We start from the raw sequence: 23,339 nt of genomic DNA, 5'->3' as shown, positions 1-23,339 counted from the left end.
GTGACTGTATGACGGCAGAGAGAAGCCTACTCAGAAGATAGAAAAGCAGTTCGTGCCCTCTTGGTTATAGATCATCGTCCAGGGCTGACTTAGATAGGGATCATCTTTTAGTGAACTCTTAGAAGTGACGAGGCAGTCGTTATAAATTGCATTTGCTACGTACTGTGACAATGGCCTATGATTATTTGCACTTAGCCATTGAGGGGCAGTGTTACAGACTTAATCATTCAGCAAGTCACAAAGATAAGTAAACCTTTTTAACTCACTTGTGTGACTTTGTTATTAATTTGTTGGAGGGTCCTAGAACCTCTGTTCTCCTATCATGTTACCTGCCCCTGGGGCACAGCTGTGTAATAGTGGCAGGGAGAAATTGTGTTAACGATGTACTGCTCCAGAAGCTATTTCACAAACTTGGCCTCCACAGCAGTAGCGACGAGGCCTTTACAAAACTGGTGATGATGGTTTACAAACACAAGACAGATTGTAGACAGTAGTTTCTGGCATGTTTTGATGTAGGGGAAGGTGCTTTTATGCTTGAAATCTCATGGCGGGGCCTTAGTTTAACTGTCGTGCAACTTTGTGCTCAAACTCATTTCATTATATTATTTGAAACCATTTGACTGTGGCAGAAAGCAGTTGAGTTGTTACTTCCATGGGCTGCAAAAAATATGAGCAACTTTTGTGACTGACTAATGAGGACCAGCACATGCAACATTTGATGATGAGTTGACATTATCCATGACAAAGCTGTGCTGCTCAGTGTATAGATTTAGAGCAGTTAGACCCACTTTATTTGTCTACCTCAGCATGGATGGTTGCATTTCTGCTGGTGCTCATAGCCTCAGCATCTATCCAATTAAATAATTTTAGTGATTTTCCGTATTATCAGCATGGCAGTATTAGTTCAGCTTATCATCTGCCTGGGAGCGAAGAATTGTATATATGGTGTTTCTTTAATGGAAATGAAGAAAGATGTGATAAGATGAATTAAAATATCAGATGTTAGAAAGCATAAGGTTTCTCATTCCTGGAATACTGTATTTTACTTCATACATAATTTTTTATTCAAATTCAATGAAATAAACACAGATATCTTGAATCATTAAAAATATTTCTGTACTTTGTGACATTTCGCTTTTGTTCAGTTCTCTACTACTCTCAGTACAGATGCTATGATGCACAAGTTTTCCAAATGTGTGATTCATTTATTTTAAAAACATGACATGTTTTGGAAAGACATGATCCCATTATGAAGTTACTGAAAGAAAATATTATGCCATTATGCCCAGTCAGTGAAAATGTGGTCATGTCTTCCCAAAACATGTTGTGTTTTTAAATTAAATAAATCACACATTTGGGCAACTGGTACATCATAATCCTTTTGCTAATATCTTGATACAGTTGTACTGTGACTTCACAACAGATAGCTCTACTACTCTTGTGCATCCATCCCATTCTCTTCCTTCATTTATTTAAGATACATAGAACTTTTAATATAAGTTGACTATTTGCTATTATAGGGGGCCTAAGGGAGTGTGGACAATGGAAGCAAAAGGTCTGAAGCCTGAGAAAGATATCTCTTTCAAAGATGCCATACCAACTAAGACTCATATGGCACTTGTGAAGTTAGCAGAGGCAGGTGGTGTATATACCAAATACATTTAGTCCTTGCATGCAGACTACCTTCTGTTTTATAAATTTATTTATTCTAAAAATATTTTGTAAATGGAAATTTATTAATTGACTGCTGATGTACATGTTTAATAAAATTCACCAATTTAACCATTTACATGTGATTTAAAATGTGTTACGTACTGTGTAAATACTTCTTTTTGCATTTGTAGTGGTTGTGATTTGCTCATTAAGTTCAGATAAGAACAGTATTTCTTTTCCATATCAATGTCACATTTTTTATTATTATTATTATTATTATTATTATTATTATTATTTATGATGCAACCTGGGATTCTGTTATTTTACATTATTAAATAAAATGGTTTGTCAGAATACAAATAAAATAAACTGAATGGTATCAGGAGAGTCACCGAGCACCATTGAGGATAGAGAAATAAAATAAGATGGTAAATTGCTGAAGCTTTAAATCAATCCATGAGAAGGAGATGTTAGTACTTTCAACATTGGAGTCCAGTCAGCAATCATGATAATCTAATATGTAAGAAATTATCAGCCTCGATTGCAGTAACAATACCAACTTTTACCTAGGTTTCAGCCCAAGTAATTGGTCATGGTGGTGACTTAGTACTTATGTACCGCAATTTTAAAATGTGACTACGCCTATTCAGGCTGTTTTAGTTTTATTTTTAGACCATGCCCTCGTAGACATATCATAGAATCAGGTTTATCTTATGAAGAAGGCTCAATTACTTGGGCTGAAATGTAGGTAAATGTCGGTATCATTACCGCAATCGAGGCTGATAATTTCTTATATATTAGAAGAGATGTATTGAGACGGCACAATTAGACAAACACTGGTTGTAAAAAAAAAGGATACAGATTCATGTTCAAAATACAAGTATATTGAAAATGTCTAACTAATTTCATTCTTCAATAATAGATATTTCACGAATGAAACAATAAAATGAGGACAGGCAAACACTCACTTGTAACTAAGTTTAGCATATAGAAAAATATGATAGCATAGAGATATTACTAGCTTTCAAGCTACCAATTTGTTTCTACTTTAAGTGCTGCCCCCCCCCCCCCCCCACACACACACACACACACACACACACACACACACAGAGAGAGAGAGAGAGAGAGAGAGAGAGAGAGAGAGAGAGAGAGATAAGGGGCTAGTGGAGGTTAGGCCAGGGAATGTATGAGAGCAAGTAATTTGTTGGCGGAACAGTTCCCATCTACTCTGAGGCTTGGGGGTGGGGGTTATTGTATGGCTACTGAAGCAACGTCTGGTGTTGTGGTATTCAGCTTGCTCAGTAACTGGGTGGTAAAGTATGCAGTTACACAAAGTTTGGCAGAGGCCATTCATGCTTGTAGTAGACAGCTTGTTATTTGTCATTCCCCTGTAATATGTTGCACAGTAACTTCAGCACACTGGTATATAAAGTGGCTGACGGGAAATGCCTGTTGCTGGACTGGGATAGAAGGTAGTGTGTGATTGCATAGGGCAGGTATTGCATCTGAGTCTTTCACAGGTGGCGCAGGTTTGACAGTGGCGTAATGATGAAGATATTTCATAGGTTGTACAAGTGATGAAATACTACTTTGGACAATGGAAGAAATGGTGCAGGAAATTAGTCAACATATTGTCTTTCTGTAAAGGCTTGGACAATGTCATCAGCATAGTTTGTTAAATCCCACTTCCCACTGCAGATTTTTCTTCTCTTATCTATTAACAGAGAACAGGTGACTGATAAAAAATGGAGGTACCACTCATACTCAGTCCGTTTGATATAAACGGAGCTTTTTATGGAGGTCATCTGAGAGATGGAAATCAGCATCCAGGAAGGTTGGTTGCTAAATTGGGAGGTTGTGGAAGAAAGAACTGAGCTCTCTTTATCATAGATTGAGATCATGGAGTCGGTTAATCTACACCAGACAAGGGTTTTTGGTGCTGAGAAGATTCCTCTAGGCAGCCCAGAAACAAGTTAGTGTAGAACGGTGTCCTGTAAGCATCTGTTGCAGTGCCACAGATTTGTTTGTAAACTTGGCCTTCAAACAAAAGAAATAATAATGGGTCAAATTTACTTAATCAGAAGGATTAGACAGGTGGGTTTGGTATCAGCAGGGTTCTTATAGAGGAAGTGCTGGCCATGGGAATGTGACACATTGGTGTACAGGGACAAAGCAAGCACAGTGACAAGTAACAAGTCTGGTGTTAATAGGGGTAGGAACTGAGGAGAGGCAGTGGAGAAAGTGATGAGAGTAGACAGACAATTAATTGGAAGTGCTGGTCAGTTAAGGCAGAGGATCTCCCTCGGGAAACATTGTAACCAGCTATATCTACATCTGCATCTGCATCTACACCTATACTCTGTGAACCAATGTGAAGTGCACGGCAGAGGTTATGTCCCACTATACCAGCATTTCGTTGACACTCTCACATGGGTCAGACAAACCTGCTACCTTTTGTGCTGCCCTTCACTGTATATGTTCAATATCTCCTGCTAGTCCTGTGTGGTACAGGTCCCTTGCACTTGAGAAATACTCTAGGCTGGTTACATGAGTGATTTGTAAGCAGTCTCGTTTCTAGGCTGATTGCATTGCAATAAACCAAAGTCAGCTACCTGCTTTAACCATAACTGAACATATTTCATCTTTCCACTTAATGTCCCTACCAAGCGGCCCCTAAATATTTTTATGAGTTTACAGATTCCAGCTGTGACTCACTAATATTATATCATAGGACACTTTGTTTTTCATTTTGTGAAGTGCACAGTTTTACATTTTTAGTCATTTAGAGCAAGCTGCCAGTAATTGAACCACTGTGAAATCTTACCAAGGTGTAACTGAATGTTTTTATATCTTCGTTCAGACTGTACTTCACTGTAGGTAACTGCACCGTCTGAGTTTACTGTTAATATTGTCCACACGATGACTAATATACAACATGAACAGCAAGGGATCCAACACAGTTCCATGGGATGTCCAAGATAACTTGCCGCCCCTGTGTCTATGTACACCATGTGATCGTGCATTTGATAATAAGTGCAGGTGTGGTGCTGAGTCCAATGCTTTTCAGAAATCGAGAATATTGTGTCTACCTTATTGCCATGATTCATGGCTTTCAGATGTCTTGTGAGAAAGGTGTGAGTTGGGTTTCACATGATCTATGTTTTCGAAATCCATGGAGGCGGTTGTTCTATTCAAGATACCTCATTGTGTTTGAGCTCAGAATGTGTTCTAAGATTCTACAACAAATCTGTGTCAAGGATATTGGATGGCAGTTTTGGGGATCACTTCTCCTTCTCCTACTCCTCTTATAGATAGGTGTGATCTGTGCTTTCTTCCAACTAGTAAGCACAGTTTCTTTGTTTGATAGATCTATGTTAGATTATAGTTAACAGAGGGGCTAACACAGTTGCAAATTGGGTATAGAATCTGATGGGGATTCCATCTGGGTCTGGGGCTTTGTTCAATTTTAACAATTTCAGCTGTTTCTCAATGCCACTGACACTGTAGTTAACATCATGTAGGAAGACAGCCTATTTTCAGCCACTATGTGCATCCCCCATCCATTAACTGCTAGCATCCAATAAGAATCATTCTCTTTCAGAATGGCTGGCTATGAGCTACAACTAGACTGCAAGAATCCCTCTGCCGCACACTGGGCTGTTGCTGTGTTTTGCAACAATGCAGCTTTAACAGACTGACCGAATTATTCATTCAGATGTCGATGTTACTTTCGTGTAACAGTATAGCTGTGATTGTGTCTCTATAAATGTTTTAGTATGATATACAAATAAATGTCTTGTGACGGTGATTAAAATTAAGTGCTTCACAAGCAGGCGGGGAAGTTTATTTACTGCGTTTATAACTTTTTCACACGTGAATCTGAAACTGGGACTTCTGTTTTTGTTATTTTGAAGAAGCAATTAGAACCTCAGGCCCATGTGTTGGCAAAAGACCTGTACAGAGAATAATAAATAAAAGTGTCAGAGCTGTAGAAACTTCAGCAAAATTTGGTTTTGTGTCTTTTGGAAAACACTGAAATCACAAGAAACTTGCATCTCGAATGAATGGTTCTGACTACAATATTGTAAACTGCTCCTTGTTTGAAATGTAGGACTACGTAAGCAGTGAATAACCGACACCACACACACTTGTTACAGTTATGCGTGAATGGTAGCATTTCGTCAGTGCAAAGAATCTAAAAAGACATTGGTTTCAAATATGGTAAGAAGAGTGTTTTTAATTGAAAGAAGTCACATAGGTGAGGCACGAACAACAACTCTTATAAAGATGCGCTGTACAAGAGAAGGCATTAGATGAAACGTGAGCGAATCAGAATAATTCCATAAATACCTGCTGGAAAATGAGTGCTGGTACTAGCAACTTTAAAGCTCCCATAGGAAAAGGCTCTGGGATACTTATTCTTCATGCTGGCTTTTCTTCTGGTTTCGTTCTTGAGAGTTAATTTTTATTAGTTGTAAGGAAACCAGCAGTGACTACCATTCAGAAACGAAAGTTTTCAGTTTCAGAAAGTGGTTCACTGAACAGTTCGTGCCAGATCTTGTCTCGAAGTCGGTCATTGTAATTACTATGACAGTTATCATTCAGCTGTTAGCAAGAAAACACGGAGTAAAAACATTAGGAAAGCTGGTATTGTAGTCTGTTTTAAAAATAAAGATATTCCACGCAATATAAGCCAGACTCTTGCCTAACTGGTGCAGCTTGTTAATTTCTGCAAGTCACGCAATAGAAAATACAAAGTTGACTTCCTTGCACGTGAATGTGGTCTCACAGTTTTGTATTTACACATGTTTCGTTGTCAGTATAATCCTACAGAGTTAATTTGGCTGCAGGTTAAGGGCAATGTGAGGGGGAAAAACAAAACATTCGAGATAAGACACTGAATTAATTTGCATGAAGCAATAAACATCCCTCCTTCAGTGTGGGCATACTGTGTGCGGCACGCTGAAAAGCTACAGAAAGAAGACTTTGACAATGAAGTGAAGATGAATATAAGCCTTGAACCTATCATCTTAAATTTAGAATCGGATGGTTAGAACATGGACTCAGAGAGCAGTGACAATGATATCACTATATAGACATTGGAACAAAGTAAAGTAATAATATTTCTAGGTTTTAAAGACTCATGATTTGAAAACTGTTTGTCAACATATCAACTGTATACATAGTATATGAGAACTTCTTGGACTTAATTAATTAGGAATTTGTATCCTATGAAGTTTGCAGACTGTAATGTTCAACATATTGCCCAAGGAGGAGTTAAGCGTTTCCCAGCATGTCGTATGCTCTAATTACTCGCTAGAATGTGTCCAGATAAATTTGTCAAAAACTCCAATATTCCAACAAGTCGAGATATTGGTGGTTTTCAGTGTTATCGGTCAGCATTCCCTCAAGTTATTCACAGAAGATGGTTAATTATTTGCTTGTTCAGTTGATCATGTATGTGGCCTCTCGCTGTAATGTCGAAAGAGTTTGTTCACACTCACAGTGCCCATTGACAGCAAAACAACAACATAGTGACAGTTTTAATGATTGTCTTTTTAACTAGTCTTTGCTACCTGTAATTCTTTTTTATGTACAATGATTTACATTTAACTACAGTCAAACGTACCCCATATTAGCACTATACACATAAAAAAAAAAAAAAAAATACGTAGAGTAAAAGCAGTTGTCAAGCAAATGTAATGATTTTAGTTTGAATGTGAAGTTAATTTTATTGCGTATTACATTTTTACAATACAAATCAAATTGCAATAAACGACTATTATAGCAACCAGTTTTCATGATCTTGCCATTAGATAATCATTGATTTGAGAAAAATTGCACTTGACGTCTGTACAAAGGCGTGTCAGCTGGTCTCACCTTCCAACGTCACTTGCTGTAGCTGTGGAGCAGTAAATGCAACATAGAGACATGAAGAAAGACTTCCTCATGTAGGCAGTTGATTGAAATCCGTTTTAAAATGTATTATTCCCCTCGTAGATTTGAGCATATAATACGATGTACCATAAGAAAATGAACCTGATTGTTGTCTGTAGTAACACAGTCCGGCAAAGCGGACTTTTGTTTGAGTGCCCTCTGCCGCCACACATGCACAGACTTCATCCCCTCCACACTTCCTTATCGCTCTGCCTCTATGTGCGGAAATGCCTTCCTAGGTGATGCAGGCTATAATATGTACCTTTTCAGTGGTATGATGATTAAGATGGAGCAGTACTCCTGGTTTCCTTTTCATAAAAGAACATTTGTAAACAGAGTTGAGCATTTTTGCTTTTCTTTGCTACCCTCAACTACAGTTCCAGTCTTGTCTGTGAGTGACTGGACATGAACTTTGGTGCCAGTAAGGAGATGAATGAGGTTAATGTTGAAAGCAGGTAAAAGGTGGATCTATGGGGGTTGCCAGTTTGGGGGAGGGGAAGATGAATTCAGATGACAAGTATTGAGAAGTATTTAGTATTTTTAAGGACTTATTGTAGGTGATATGTGACAATTACCCAAAGTTGTTTAATTGTGGGTCTACCAGAGGCCCCCTCTTCCCCCATGGTGTGTTGTGTTGTGGGTGGTGGTGGTGGGGCAGCTGTCATATGTGCAAGATTTTAGTGACTAGTAGCTTGCCTTAAATTTGCAAAATGTTCAGGTTATATTAAAAAGAGGGACCAAAGGAATGCAGAGACATACTGCTAGATTTGTACCCATCATTTCAGCCAAAACAAGAATGCTACATAGATCCTCAGTGATGCTACATGGCAATTCTTTAAAGGAAGACTATGGATGTTTTCACGGAAGGCTGTTATAAACATTTAGAGAAGCAATATTTGAGCACTTTACTCTTCTCAGCTCTCCATTTTATATTTAGCAGAAGAAACACAAGAACAACTGAAGAGAGATTATGGTGTCTATATTGGGATACAGTCATTTTTCCCAAAGTCTATTCATCAGTGGAATAAGGAAGTGAGAGATAAATAATGACTTGATGTACCCTCTGCTGCTATACAGCAATTTGCTGAGTATTTATATAACTGTAAATGTGTGTGTGTCAACCTGTTACCACGTTAAGGCATTGGAAGCACATTCAGTAGAAAAATTGTTCAGATATCCCTCAGATCATCCACATGTAGGTTTCCATGGTTGGGGTAAATGTTGGGATTGTTCCTTTGGTGGTGGGGGAGGGGGGAGCCAGTTTTCTTACCCATCCTACTCTGTATGTTACTTACATCCATTTATCATATTGGCTCATCATCAATGGGACATTAAATCATAACCTTCCTTCATCCTCAAGCACATCTGCATCTACATGTACGTACTGGGTGGTTATAATTAAAGTGCAGCTACTCGTAGAAGTCCAGCTTGGGAAGTAATTATCATATGGCAGTGAAACTTGGTAGATATTGTAGTGGATTAATGTGGAACTGACTTACATCAGAAAAAAAATGGTTCCAATTTTCATCACCAGGTGCAAATCTGGCACTGTGAATGCAAAAAAAATGTATAGAAATGTTTTCAAATATCATGAATTAGGAATGGAACATGGGCAGAAAGTGTCAAATAACTGAGAAAGGCATAATGTTGATATTATTATTACCTTCCACTTACACAATTTGCTGAATATGAGTGCCAGAGACATTGACGAAATGCTGCATCTGCAAAACAGTGTGATCAGCAGTTGCTTCCAGCAGTTCCAGTGGAATCTAAGCAATGTATTACTGAATACTGGCCTTCATATCAGGTAGAGACCAAAACATGTCCCTGGTAACCATCTTCTTTTAGATATCCCCAGAGCCAAATTTCATGTGGATTTAGTTCAAATGATCTTGCAGGCCTTGCATCTGGAAAACCTGTGGAGGTAATACGTTCATGGAAGGTTGCATTAAGTAGGTTTTTCACTGGGTGAGCAACATGAGTAATTGCCCTATTTTGCATGAAAACAGTGGTTTCCACACAGTTGTGTTCTTAGAAAGCAGGAATCACATGCTTCCCAAGGTCTCAATAACATGCAGATGTCATGGTGCACCTGGCAGGCCCTCTGGGTGTCTTCAAAGAACAGACAAGAATAAAGGTGCTTGTGAATCCACACCACACAGTCACATAAGTTGAGGGTAGTGGCTCTTCATGCTTAATACATGGTTCAACAGTACCCTAAATCCAACAGTTATGTGTATTCTCTGCACCCTGTAGTGTAAAACATGCCAGATAACTCCATAGAATATTGCCTGGCCACATGCCATCAACTTCAGTCCCTGCCAGAAACCGAAGAGCAAATTCAGAATGTTGCTGTGGATCATGAGTTTTCAGTTACTGCACCATTTGGGTCTTGTATGGCTACCATTGTAAAATAGACTGTAAAACTTTATGTCCTGTTGACAATGGGATGGACAGTTCTTGTGACACTGTGCAAACACTAGCTCTGTCTGGGGCACATGCTTCATAGTCAGCTACAGCAACCTCGTCGGTAACTTCCACCAGAATTGGATGCCTTCCTCCTCCAGGTGCCACACCAAGCTCACGTACGTTTTTGAATTTCATTATCATCTTCTTTAAATCGTTGAATGACATTTAGCCCCTCCCTAGACCTTTCAATTGGTGATACTATCTCAATGCAGCACTGTAATTGCTGCCATTCACATAAATACAGTTTCATGTACAGTGCATGGTCTGTCTTGTTGATAGCTACATTGCTCATCCACATTATGGCTTGTCAGTTGACAACGTGGACATCATACCATCATATAAACAGTGTACAGTGCTAGATATGCAGCTGGTCGCCACAATTGAAACTAAAGTTTTTGTCCAGCGGAAATTGGTTCATATTCATACATTAGCATATCTGCCAAGTTTTGCTGCCATACGATAATTACAGTCAAGGCTGGACCTCCATGAACAGTTGCACTTTATAACCATCCGGACATATTCTGCAAGCCACCTTATTGTGCATGGTGAGGGTACCTTGTACCACTAAGAGTCATTTCCTTTCCTGTTCCATGTGTCAATGAAATGAGGGGAAAGAGTGTCTCATTTCTCTTATCTTCGTGGTTCTTCCATGAAATGTATATTGGTGGCAGTTTAATCGTACTACAGTCAGCTTCAGCTGCCAGTTCTCTAAATTTTCTCAATGTTGTTTAATGAAAAGCCTCCAGGTATTCCCATTTTAGTTTGCGAAGCATTACCATAGTATCATGGGTTTAACGAAACTATCAGTTACAAACCTTTGGATTGTATTGATGACTTCCTTTAATCTGATCTGCTTGGGATCTCAAACACTCTAGCAATACTCAAGAATGGGTTGCTCTAGTGCTCTATACTTAGTCTGCTTTATAGAGAGCTACACTTTCCTAAAATTTTTCCAATAAACTGAAATCAATCATTCGCTTTACCTACTAACATCCTGATGTGCTCATTCCATTTTATATCAATTTGCAACATTACAAACATGTTTAATCAACGTGGCTGTGTCAACACTAGTGATGCTGTATTTGAACATTGCGAGATTATTTTTCCTACACATCTGCATTAACCAACATCTTTCTGCATTCAGAGCAAGCTCCCATTCATCACACCAATTAGAAATTTTGTCTAAGTCACCTTGTATCTCCTACAGTCACTCAACAATGACACCTTCCCATACACTGCAACATCATCAGCAGACACAGACAAAGATTGCTCCTCACCCTGCCTGCCAGATATTTTAAGTATGTAGGGAATAAGAGCAGTTGTATCACATTTCCCTGGGGTACTCCTGATGATACCCTTGTCTCTGATGAACACTTGATGTTGAGGATAACATATCTGGGTTCATTATTTAAGAAGCCTTAGAGCCACTCATATATCTGAGAACCTAATCCACATTGCATCTTCATAAAGAGTCTGCAGTGGGGCACCATGGCAAATGCTCTCTGGAAATCTAGGAATCTGGAATATGCCTGTTGCCCTTCATCCACAGAGTGCAGTATACCGTGTGAGAAAATGGCAAGCTGAATTTCACATGAATAGCACTTTCTAAATCCGTGCTGATTTGTGGACGGAAGCTCTTCCATCCCAAGAAAATGTAAGAATATATTCAAGAATTCTGCTGGGAACCAATGTTAAGGATATTGGTCTGCAATTTTCTAGGTTCGTTCTTTTACCCTTTTTATATACAGGAACATCTGCACTTTTTTCTGTCAATTGGGACCTTGCACTGAGCACTAAATTCATGATAAATGCAAGCTACGTAAGGGGCAAACGCCATAGAGTACTCTCTGTAAAACTGAATTGGTATTTTATCCAGACCTGGTGATTTATTTGTTTTCAACGCTTTCAGTTGCTTCTCTATCCCTATTACTGTGTCCTCAATATGGGAGTCTGTGCAATGGTCAAATGGCAGTGTGTGTGTATGATTCTCCTGCATGAATGATTTCTTAAATGCAAAATTTAAAACTTCATCTTTCCTTTTGCTCTCTTCTACTGCCACAGCAGATTGGTTATCGAGTGAATGGATACAAGCCTTCAACACACTTAACAATTTTATGTGGGACCAGATTTTCTCTGGTTCTCAGCTAGATCCTTTGCTAAGGTATGGTGATAGTTGTTGCATGCTTCACGCATCAGTCTTCTCAAAGATACATTAATTTCTACTAACTTTTGCCTATTGTCATTTGAGAGTTCTCTTTTGAAGCTAGGTTGCAACAGTTGTTGCTTCAGCATCATTTTCGAAATTTTGTTGTTAGACCAAAGTGGGTCTCTTCTGTCCTTAATCCACTTACTGGGCACACACATCCCAGAGCACAATTTACAATCTGTTTAAACTTTGCCCATAATTCCTCGTATTGTAAGTAAATGATGTAAATTCATGGTCTAAGTGGGATATTAACAATTGCTTATCTGCTCTTTCTAGCAAAAATACTTATACGAGTAGTCTTACGGATTTCTTGTTCCAATGATACCATGATCGCTAATCTCTGTCTCTATACTGACACTGTTGGCAAGGTCAGGCCTGTTTGCAGCTACAAGGTCTGAAATATTTCCATTGCATGTGGGCTGTTGAACTAGCTGCTCAAAACAGTTTTCGGAAAATGTGTTCAAAACTATTTCACAAATCGTCCATCTGTACCACCTGCAGTAAACCCATAGACAGCAATTCTATACCCAGTAGGTTAAAGTTGCTTCCAACTAATACTGCACTATCTGGGTATTTCTGTGCTACTGAGTGTAGACTTTCATTAAATTATTCTATCATTGAATGATTCTAAAACTGTAATGGCAGAGTTGGGTGGCCAGTAAAAACATCCGTTAATTGACTCCAGTTCACCTAGGCCTCTTACTCGCATCTAGTTAACTTTACAGTCTGACTTAATTTTGACTTCAATAGACACAATATTTTTGTCAATTGCCCTCCTATGGCATCTAATCTGTCTGTTCAGGATACATTCCATGGCTTGCTAAATATATATGAGTTTTCTACCTCAGGTTTCAGCCAGCACTCAGTTCTGAGAATAATTTCAGCATGAGTACTTTCCCGGAATGCTGTAAATGTAAGACCTTTCTCACAAATTATACTGCAATTTACTGTTAAAATTTTGACAGTCAAAGTGTCTTTACTTTCTGGGTGATCTGATTTTGCTTTCTGCATCTTGACTGGCATGCTTTCATCAGTAGACCTCAAACTATTGCCTAGTGTTAAATTTTTGCTATCCTTGTGTGGTTGCAGTTTCGTTTTGGACTGTGTTGTCCTGTATATGTGCTATAGCCAGCAGTTGAGCTTGCAGTTCATGTATGTCCAGGCTATTATTTTATTCGAGATGTCACTCTGTTTTGTGTGTTGGGTTCTGTTATCATTTGTATTATAAAAGCTTTGCCGCAGCTAAGTTTTATCAGTGTTTGCCCAGGAATACAGCAATGAGCCACTAATGACAGTGTGTTTTTCCAACCAGAGGCTTCACTAGTTACATATCACCTTAGGATAAAACCATAGTTTTCTGTTATTTGAGATCCTGCTTATTTTTAAGATGTTGACACCATTGTGTGTATCATCTTGCCTGCTCTTGTACAAATATTGTGTGTCCTATAGAATTACCCATCATGGTCTGAAAGGCTGCTGTGATGTAGATAAGTTCTCTGAAGATTATTTTTAGAATTTGTCTGCTTCATTTTCTTTTTTTCCTCTTTTTTCCAGCATGCATAAATGCACTATAGTGAAAATATGCTGATCTTTCTCCACAGGGAAGATATCATACGTGGTGAGCCAGAATATTGATGGGCTACACATGCGATCGGGTTTGCCACGTTCCCACATATCTGAGCTACATGGAAATGTCTTTGTGGAACGATGTGATAGATGTGAACGTCAGGTTGTCCTTGCTGCCCCTAGTGCTACTGTAGGCCAGAAGAAGTCTGGAAGGGATTGCAAATGGGGAAGAGGTGGGCGCATTTGTCGTGGACAAATGCGTGACACAATTCTTGATTGGGAGCATGGCCTGCCAGATGACGAGTTGGCACTCGCTGACTATCACTCTTGGTAAGGTTGTTGTTTCATAAACACCTGAGGTTGCTTTAAATTTAGAAATTTATCAAAGTTTAATAGAAGTGCTGACAGTTTAAATTGCCTTGATAGTCATTGGCCCCTTATCTGTTTCTGGTGTTATATGTGTGATATTTTTATGTAGTATTAGTGGTGATATCTATCATTTTCAATAACTGTGAGGTGATAACGTTTGTAGTAACATAGTTAATATTTTGCAAAAGAACTGTTACAAATGGTACTTCAATTTAGAAGAAATGAAATAACTGATGCACTACTTTATTCTAGTTTGAAGATTCTGTTCTCTATACAACTCTGTAGCAAATAAGTTAATCTAATCTCAGTCTCTGCTTCATACCAGTTGAAACACTGACAACAAACAAAATCTTCCTTTAAAAAATATTTATTAACTAAGCGTTGTCATAAATTGTGTGTATGGGTTTCTCAAATTAAATAAAAATCAATAGCAAGTTGTTCTTTGTTAATAAAATTTGGCCAAAAGTAAGAATTGTTATATTTTGTTGTTAAATAAAATATAATGATGATGATGATGATTATTATTAAATCAAATATTCTCATAGTAGAAAAGTGCGGAAACCATCACAGAGTAGAAATGTTTGACAGTGACAAGAATACCAATGCTTTTTTTGTGTGGGATATTGGGAATCACTTTTTGCTTGTATGGGAAGGTTGCTGAACTGGCAGTAGTAATTGTGACTTATTTTCCAATTGCAAAGAAGGAGCAGCTGCTTTTGAAACTCAAAGCTGTTGTGATTTTAACATGGGCAGAATTAGAACAGTCAAGAACCACAGTAAGGGTATGTCATTAAATTGTGGTCAGACCTGTCAAATCAGGCAAGAGATTTAAAAGATGCTGCAAATATGCTAGCTTTGACAGCAGTTACATAAGTGGACTGATTGCTTTTGCAGATACAGTAGTGTGTTTTTTTGCCGTAAGTAGTGACTCAAGGAGAATTATAGAAGACAAGTGTAGTAATGAATTTCATGAACTTGAAGGATCTTTCATAGTGTATTTACTGCTAAAATAGTACCTATCAAGAAATCTTAAAATAAAATTAAACAATGTAAAAACTAGAATAAGAATGGTAATAAGATATCTAGATGTATCCCTAGGTAAACATCATAACCTCACACGTCATATAGGCATAGAAACAAGTCTAAGATGATGCACAAAATTGTAAATTGTAAATAGACAGTTTTAATTTGAAAACAATCAGGCCATACCATCAGTATAATTTGTGTCACTTGTAGATATAGTGTGAGAATATGGGTCCATGAATTAAAGATTGTGAAGCTTAAGTCAAGAGTGTTACTGATATTGACATGCACCTTTTGTGCAACCTTTATGATGCATTGTTGCTAATTTTGGAAATATGCTCATTAAACCTGAACATTGAGAAAAGAGGAGTCGTGTATTGATGAGAGATAAGTCTTGGGAACAGAAATACATAGGATACTTGGAACTGAGATGAGTACAAAAAATTATATAATTATATCATTTTACAATTATGGAAAAACGAAATACATTTCCAACACAGGCAGAACAACACACAATTTCCTCCCTCACGTCAGGAAGCGATTAAGATTCCTTAATCATCTGAACAGACTGATGTATTGCCTGACTGGTCGTCATCTGTGTGCTACATATAGTGTGTTTTTTTTCTGCACTTGAATCTGCAGCAGTGTAAGCATTGCAGAGTACAAATATTGTAAGTGTGTGCACTCTATGAAGAACCAATGAGTCATGGGCAGGAAGTGAGGAATGAGTCACCCTGGTGCATCTTGCATCTTTGGTGATACTACAGCAACAGTATCCAGGAAGGCCAAGGAAGACTTCATGAGTCATGCAATCGCATGTCAGCATGGTGCCATCACTACTGTCTTCAACATATGAAGAAAAGGCAGCCGAGTTCAGTGGCCACTAGATAAAACAGTCTTCAAGACTATCCACTGCATTAGTGTAAGTAATTACAGAAGTATGTCAGTGAATCATGAAATCGATGTCCACGTTGGAAAAGGTGCTGATATGCTGCCATATTGCCTTGGTGTCCAGCAAATAACGGCTGTTGGCCAGGATAGTTTCAGGGCGGATATGTTATCAGAAACAACCTTGGAGATTATTTACAGCCAGTCCTGGACGTCATGTTCCCAAATAACTATGAAATTTTTATGGCTGATAATGCGCCTTATTACGAAGCCACAGATGTTCACTATTGGCTTGGAGAACATTCTGTGCAGGGAATGTAGGAAGACAGCATAGATTATCTTCAATCAGAAAAATTCCCAACAATTAGTAATAAAATGATATTTATTTAATATGAAGAAATACTCAACTTAAATGATACCTCTTGTGAAACGTCCAGCACAATTAGATGTTTAATAATAAGTCCTCTAAAATATTAAAGTCCTTTCACTGTGACTAAGTGATGCCCATGTAGAATCCAAAGCTGGACGACTACGAGGTCTAAGTCTCGAAGATGATGGATGAACACTGCAGCTTGTAGACTTGTCGGTAACTGGAGATTGTACACAACTCAGCATAGACCAATTGCTATCCACACATGTGATGCCCATGTTTTGGCAGCTCCGGCCCCTGGTGGACCTCGGTATAGTTTATACTGCCAACCCATTCAGCTGCTGCACTACGAGTGTTTCAAGTGCAACTTATTAATTGTGGTGTGGTACTCTCTGAAGTTGTGAGTACTGTCACCATACGCCTCCCTCCCCAAATCAAAGCACTATCATAGGAGAACTATGTGGAGAATGTTGGTGGGGAGGGGTGGGGGTGGGAGGGCAGGGAACACTGCTGCCAGATGTAGATGAGGAAACTGGCAGTGGAACTGTGGTGGATGGTGACCGCCGGCCCGCACACCGACATTCGTCATGTGAACTTGAGGAAACATCCACTGGGAAACCATCAGCAGGGTGCACACCCATGGCAGGTCTTGTGGGGCGCCAGGAGGCTAGGTGTCCCTGTAGGTTATTGGAGGTAGTTGGCAACGGAGATATAGTCTACGTGTCCAGGTCCATGGGGGCTGTGTCGTCTGGCAACAGTGCGTCCACTTTCATGTGGGCCAGCAGTGGAGACGTTGGTGGTGACTGCACCCTGGAGGAGGGGGGGGGGGGGGGGGCAGGCTGGAGGATATGCCTTGAAGCCCTAAGGTCGACTGAGTGAACTGTTAAAGGCCAGAATGGCGATTGGCTGTAATCTGTGTAAGGAAATCTCACAGCAGTATCACCATAATCTTCATAAGAGTGGGGCCTCAACTGGTTCTGGTGCCGACGACAGATGCGACCAGAAGCCGATGCGATGTTGTAATGTGCCCAACCATGAACGATGACCACAGTGCTCGGTTCCCAGGCACATCGCTGATTGTATACGTGGAAGTACACCTTGTCAAACTCTGTAGACTTTGTGTGAAACTGCTGAGGATATGGCATAGTTCGGGGATGCAATAAACTCAAAATAATACCACAAGGACATCCATGTAGAAGCTCTGTGGGCTTGCCATTAGGAAACATGCTTCCCCATTGCTTTATGGTGAAAAAGGCGTCTTAGTCAATTACTTGATTCCATTGAGGGAACAAAACTGTTGAAATTCTACCAAAGTGACTTCAGGTCCATTGTCAGAAACAATCACTTTTGGTAATCCATCTAACAAAAAATAGTCTCAAGTGCACGAAGGGTGCTCATTGATCTTGTGGAGTGCATAGGGACAGAGAATGGAAATCTACTGTATGCGTCCACTATAGTCGGCCATCTCGCATTCTGGAATGGTCCACAAAATTTAACATGAATACATTCCCATGGAGCAGTAGGATGAGGTCAAAGTGCAAAGTGATGCATTTAATCTGCTTATCAACTCCAAATCAATTACGGTGTTGCGAGTGAGCTGTTTGGTCTTGACCAGACCCCAATGTCCCATGTGGAGCTGGCATAAAACAGAAGCTTGACACTCATGAGAAACTAAGACTTGAGTATGTCCATTTGGTGAGTGAACCAGAATAATGCCTTACGGTATTGACTATGCCTGACGTTGCCAAAAGTAACGGCAAACAACATGATCTGTGATCTCCAAACTGTGGGTTGGCCATCCACGTTGGATGAATTTAGAAAGCCATTTCAGTTGCAGGTCGCATGCAGTGGCTGAAGCAACGATCTGAACATCGATCAGGAAGAATTGCAATGTTTTGAGTTCAGACTAATCCAGTTGACAACAATAATTTTTCAATTAATCAAAAACTAGGTCTTCACTTACTGGCAGGTGTGAAAATGTATCTGCGTTTTCATGCTTAGTGGTAGGCCTATAGACAATATCATTATTATAATTGGAAGACTCAATGCCCAATGTTGAAGTTTCTGAGCTGTGCAGTCCAGTATATTCTTGGACAGATGAAACAAAGAAGTCAATGGCTTGTGGTCAGTGATTACAATAAACCGTCTTCCGTAGAGATACTGGTGAAATTTAGACACACCAAAGATGATAGCCAGAGCCTCCTTCTCTATCTGGCTGTAATTACATTGAGTCCCAGTAAGTAACTTGGATGGGAACACATGGGTCATTCTGAGGAGCCCACTTTGTGTGGCAACAGTGCCGCTATGCCAGCATTAGGAGCGTCCATTGCAAGGGTAAGTGGCTTCACCGGATTGGCAGGCGTGAGTCATGGGTCACTGAGAAGTGCATCCTTAAGTTTTTTAAAAGTGCATTGACATTCCCTTGCCCATTGAAAAGGCACTACTGAAGGCAATGGTGCGGAGCAGGGATTTGAGCTGTGTTGAGGATGAATTTAATGTAATAAGACAAATTCTGCAAAACAGTCTGTAGCTTAGTCACACTCTTTGGCACTGGTAGCCAACGAATAGTGTCCAAATGCTTTTGAGCTGGGCAAATGCCTGATTTATCAATCACATGGCCTAAATATTCCAACTCAGGAACAAAAAATACACACTTGTCACAATTACATTTAAGACCAGCTGAAGCCAAAACAGTAAAGAAATTTCTGAGGTTTTCAGGTGATCCTCAGGCGATGTTCCCGAAATGAAAATATCATCCAAATATGTGGCACAACATGGAACCTTACACAATAGATGTTCTAATTACTTTTGAAATAATGCAGAAGCAGAAGAGCTGCAGTACATAAATGTTGAAAACAAAAGAGGGCAATGTGAGTAGTGATCACCATAAACTGTTGGGTTTCTTCATCCACTGGTATCTGGAGGAAGACATCCTTCTGATCAGTTTTGGAGAAATATGTGCGAGATTGAAGTTTGTCAATGAGATCTTCAGGATGAGGCAGAGGAAAAGTGTCAAATGTGGTCAGGACATTTAAAGTAGATTTGAAATCCACACAAACTATAATGTCTCCATTAGGTTTGTTTATTACAATGAGAGGTGACGCCACTGACTTGCAGTAATAGGCTGCAAAACACAAATGCTTTGCAAGCGACGTAGCTCTGTTGCTACTTTGTCATGAATTGCGTGAGGGACAGAGCGTGCCCTATAAAACTTGGACATGCGTCTTGGCAAAGAGTAATATGTGCAGCATAATCTAAAATTTTAAATTCATCACATAAGACATTAACATCAGTAAAAGATGTGTGAGAAGCCAGGTGTTGCACATTGTCCTGTATTTTCTGGCCAAAGAGATCAAAAGCATCCAAACTGAAAATGCTCTGACTTGAAGCTGCGTGGAGGACAGTAAATGCCACTGTTTTTTATTTTATTTTAAAGTAGCATTTAAGACACATGCTCCTAAAAGTCAAGTTTAGCACCATCATAAGTCATCACACATGTATTTGAAGGGAGCAATCATGGACTGCCAAGCAGTTTGTAAGTATTTTGATTAAGTAATGTAAGAGATCCGCCTGCGCCCAGTTGAAATTATACATTGTGCTGCCCAGTATTCAGAGAAATGGATACCAAAAACTTCTTTTAGTCAGGATGTGAGATTCCTGTGTTCAGTACCTCCTCATTAGTTATTCTCTCTACCCAACTAATATTCAGCATTCGTCTACAGCACTAAATTTCAAAAGCTTCTATTCTCTTTTTGTTGTCCACACTTCATTTTTATACAGGGCAACACTCCAAATACCTTCAAAAATGACTTCCTAACATTTATATTTACATTCAGTGTTAACAGAGTTCTCTTTTACAGAAATACTTTCTTTGCCATTTTCACTTTGCATTTTATATCCTCTCATCTTTCGCCATTATTCATTATTTTGCTTCCCAAGTAGCAAAACTCACCTACTACTTTTAATGTCTCATATCCTGATCTAGTTTCCTCAAATCGACTAATTTAATTCGACCGTGTAACCTTCCCCATGTTTTACTTTTGTTGAGGTTCATCTCATAACCTCTTTTCAATACATTATCCATTCCATTTAACTTATAAGTACTATGCCATCTCTGACAGAATTAGTTTGTCATCAACAACCCTCCAATTTATTATTTCTTTTCCTTGAGCTTCAATTCCCTTTCCACATGTCTCCTTTGTTTCCGTCACAGCTTTTAATGATTGAATAACTAGATATCATGAGAGATAGACCTGCTAGTATAAATGGTGTTGTCACTAGAAAAGCAGAAGTAGCAAAATGCTTTGGTCAGGAGAGCTCAGTGACTTCAAACATACGCCTAGGATAGGGAACAATCGTGTCTCGATCCTTCCTCAACTGCTATTTCCCTTTCATGTATTTTGACACATAAAACTGCATTCCGGTTTTTGTACAAGTTATAGATAATCTATTGCTTCCTATATTTTATACCCGCTACCTTCAAAGTTACAGAGGTTGTAGTCTAGTCAACTCCACCAAAATCTTTGTCTACATATGCAAATGTAATAAAAATATGTTTACCTGCCTTTAATCTATCTACTGAGACAAGTCACATGGTCATTATTGCCTTGTTTGTTCCTACATTTCTGTGAAACCCAAACAGATCTTCCCTGAAGTCATTGTGTACCAATGCTTCCATTCTTCTGGAAAAATTCGTTTCAGTATTTTCCAGTCATGACTTATTAAACTGTTAATTTGATAATCACATCTGTCAGAACCTGACTCTTGTGGAATTGGAATTATTACATATTTCCTGATGTCTGAGGGTGTTTCACCTGCAACGCATATCCTGCACAACAGATGCAACAGTATTGTCATACCCGGCTCTCCCTAGGATCTCTGTTATTTTGCAGGAACACCCTCTACTCCAGGGACCTTCTTTCGACTTAGGTCTTCCAGTGCTCTGACCTTCTCTCTCTCTCTCTCTCTCTCTCTCTCTCTCTCTCTCTCTCTCTCTCTCTCTCCCCCTCCCCCCCCCCTCCCCCTCCCAGTGTAGTGACTACTATACAGTTAAACACCCCACAATACTTATTTATGGACACCAAAGTACAAGCACTGCTTAAAAGTTGATCCGAATAGAAAAGTCCAGTCATAAATCCAAGCACAGAGAACAAGTACATGATCGTCACGGTGCAGCTACCAAAGTGAAGAATGTAGCTTGGGCCACAATCTAAGTAAGCCACTGTACTTCCAATGGGTGCCATTTGGCGCACTGTGAGCTTCAGAACTTACACCTGTGTTGCAGACTCTCTACAGGGAAGCAGGTGCTGTTCCTAACGGACGATTCTGGAATGTACGTCATGGGCTAGCAGATGAGTCTTGATGGCATAGCGTGGTGAGATCGTGTAACATACATTCAACTTGAGCAGCTTTAGAAGGATTTGTTATACAGGTGACATTCAATGACTAGGCCATGTTCGAAGTTACTGAGCTCTCGTGACCAACCCATTTTGCTGCTTCTGCTTTTTCCACTGACAGCACCATTCTCCTCACCTCCTCTTATACTAGCAGGTCTATCTCTCATGATATATAGTTGTCAATTCCACATTACAAAGGGGTGTCAAAATACTTTTGACCAGATAGTGTGTCTAAATTTTGACGTGCCCGTATCCCTTTTCGAATCTCTAACCTATCTGCCCAGTTAACCTGTGGTGCAGTTGTCCACTTCAGTGGACAACTGTTAATGTCTCTTCTTTGGCATTTTTAATCAGTCCTGAGACAGCAAATGTATGCAGTCTACTCCAGTGGATACTCCCTACTGGAACTGTGCCATGTATGCATTTGCAGCCTCAGAACTGGTTAAAAATGCCAAAGAAGCAACATTAACAGCTGTCCACTGCAGTGAACAACAGCACCACAAGGGTAAGGCACATGACATTCCACACTCCAACTTGTAGAACACCACTTTTGTTTTCCCTGGTGGTGACCCTCCTGCATAGTCCTCAACTGGCGATCTGAGTAAGAACCATGTTATCTCCAAAATATTTTATCCAAAAGTCAAACTGTATAGCTGCATGTCCTCAGGACAAATAATTTAAAACAGATTATGCATATGATGTTTGCTGAGGAAGTCAGGACCACAATGATCTCAGGACTTCTCAACATGTGCTGAATTTATGCAATCATGGCCAAGTGACTACCGACCATCTGAGTTGTGAAGTTATCTATGCTTAGGGTTGATAAAAATAAAGTCAAGGCCCCCATTCAATGCCACAAATCCAATTTGCAGATTTCATCAGTATCACAGGATGAATTTTAATAGCTGCAGTCAGTTCTAAATTTCAGCTCCCAGAGATCAAGAGTGCTATCAATTTTTCAAACTGCATGCCATGTAAATACTGTCAATCTCTTCTAATTCATTCTGTCAGTTTTCAGAGGGATTGCACACACTATTTCTCACGCACTAACGTAAGTATGTTACACACTGTCATATCACACACTACAGTTCAGAGCCCTCATGCAGCAAAGGGCTGCAAGTTGCATCAGTGAAGTGGGAAAGTTGACTGAGTAATATTCATGACATGTAATACCTCAACCAGTATTCAGAACAGACTTAAAAAATGGAGGCATTACTGTTCAGCAAGCCTCCATAAGTAACAGAAGGTTCATTTGAAAGTATGCTCTGCATTCATCGACTATCTGTAGAATAGATTTACTGTTGAGTTAGTTGTGTGTGAGCAAACATGTTTCCCCAAGCTGAACATGTGTTCATTCTTGACAGGTAAGAATAGAAGCCGAAGTAATGAATTAAAATTTGTGCCAAGGCTGGGACTTGAACCCGGGTCTCCTGCCTACTAGACATAAGTGCTGTCCACACCA

The 23,339-nt window shown here is 39.4% G+C and overlaps 1 protein-coding gene across 1 annotated transcript in view; it reads left to right on the top strand.

The window, feature by feature from the left end:
* The window catches only part of LOC126412675 (NAD-dependent protein deacetylase Sirt6), a 63,411-nt gene that overhangs the window by 25,393 nt on the left and 14,679 nt on the right, over positions 1-23,339 (top strand). The window contains exons 3-4 of the mRNA XM_050082379.1: positions 1,521-1,639; positions 13,867-14,161. Coding sequence (XP_049938336.1) covers positions 1,521-1,639; positions 13,867-14,161 — 414 coding nt within the window. The remainder of the gene's footprint in view (positions 1-1,520; positions 1,640-13,866; positions 14,162-23,339) is intronic.

This window comes from Schistocerca serialis, chromosome 7, assembly GCF_023864345.2.
Source record: "Schistocerca serialis cubense isolate TAMUIC-IGC-003099 chromosome 7, iqSchSeri2.2, whole genome shotgun sequence".
In the NCBI taxonomy this organism is placed as follows: Eukaryota; Metazoa; Arthropoda; class Insecta; order Orthoptera; family Acrididae; genus Schistocerca; species Schistocerca serialis.
This window is presented reverse-complemented; position numbering and strand designations above follow the sequence as displayed.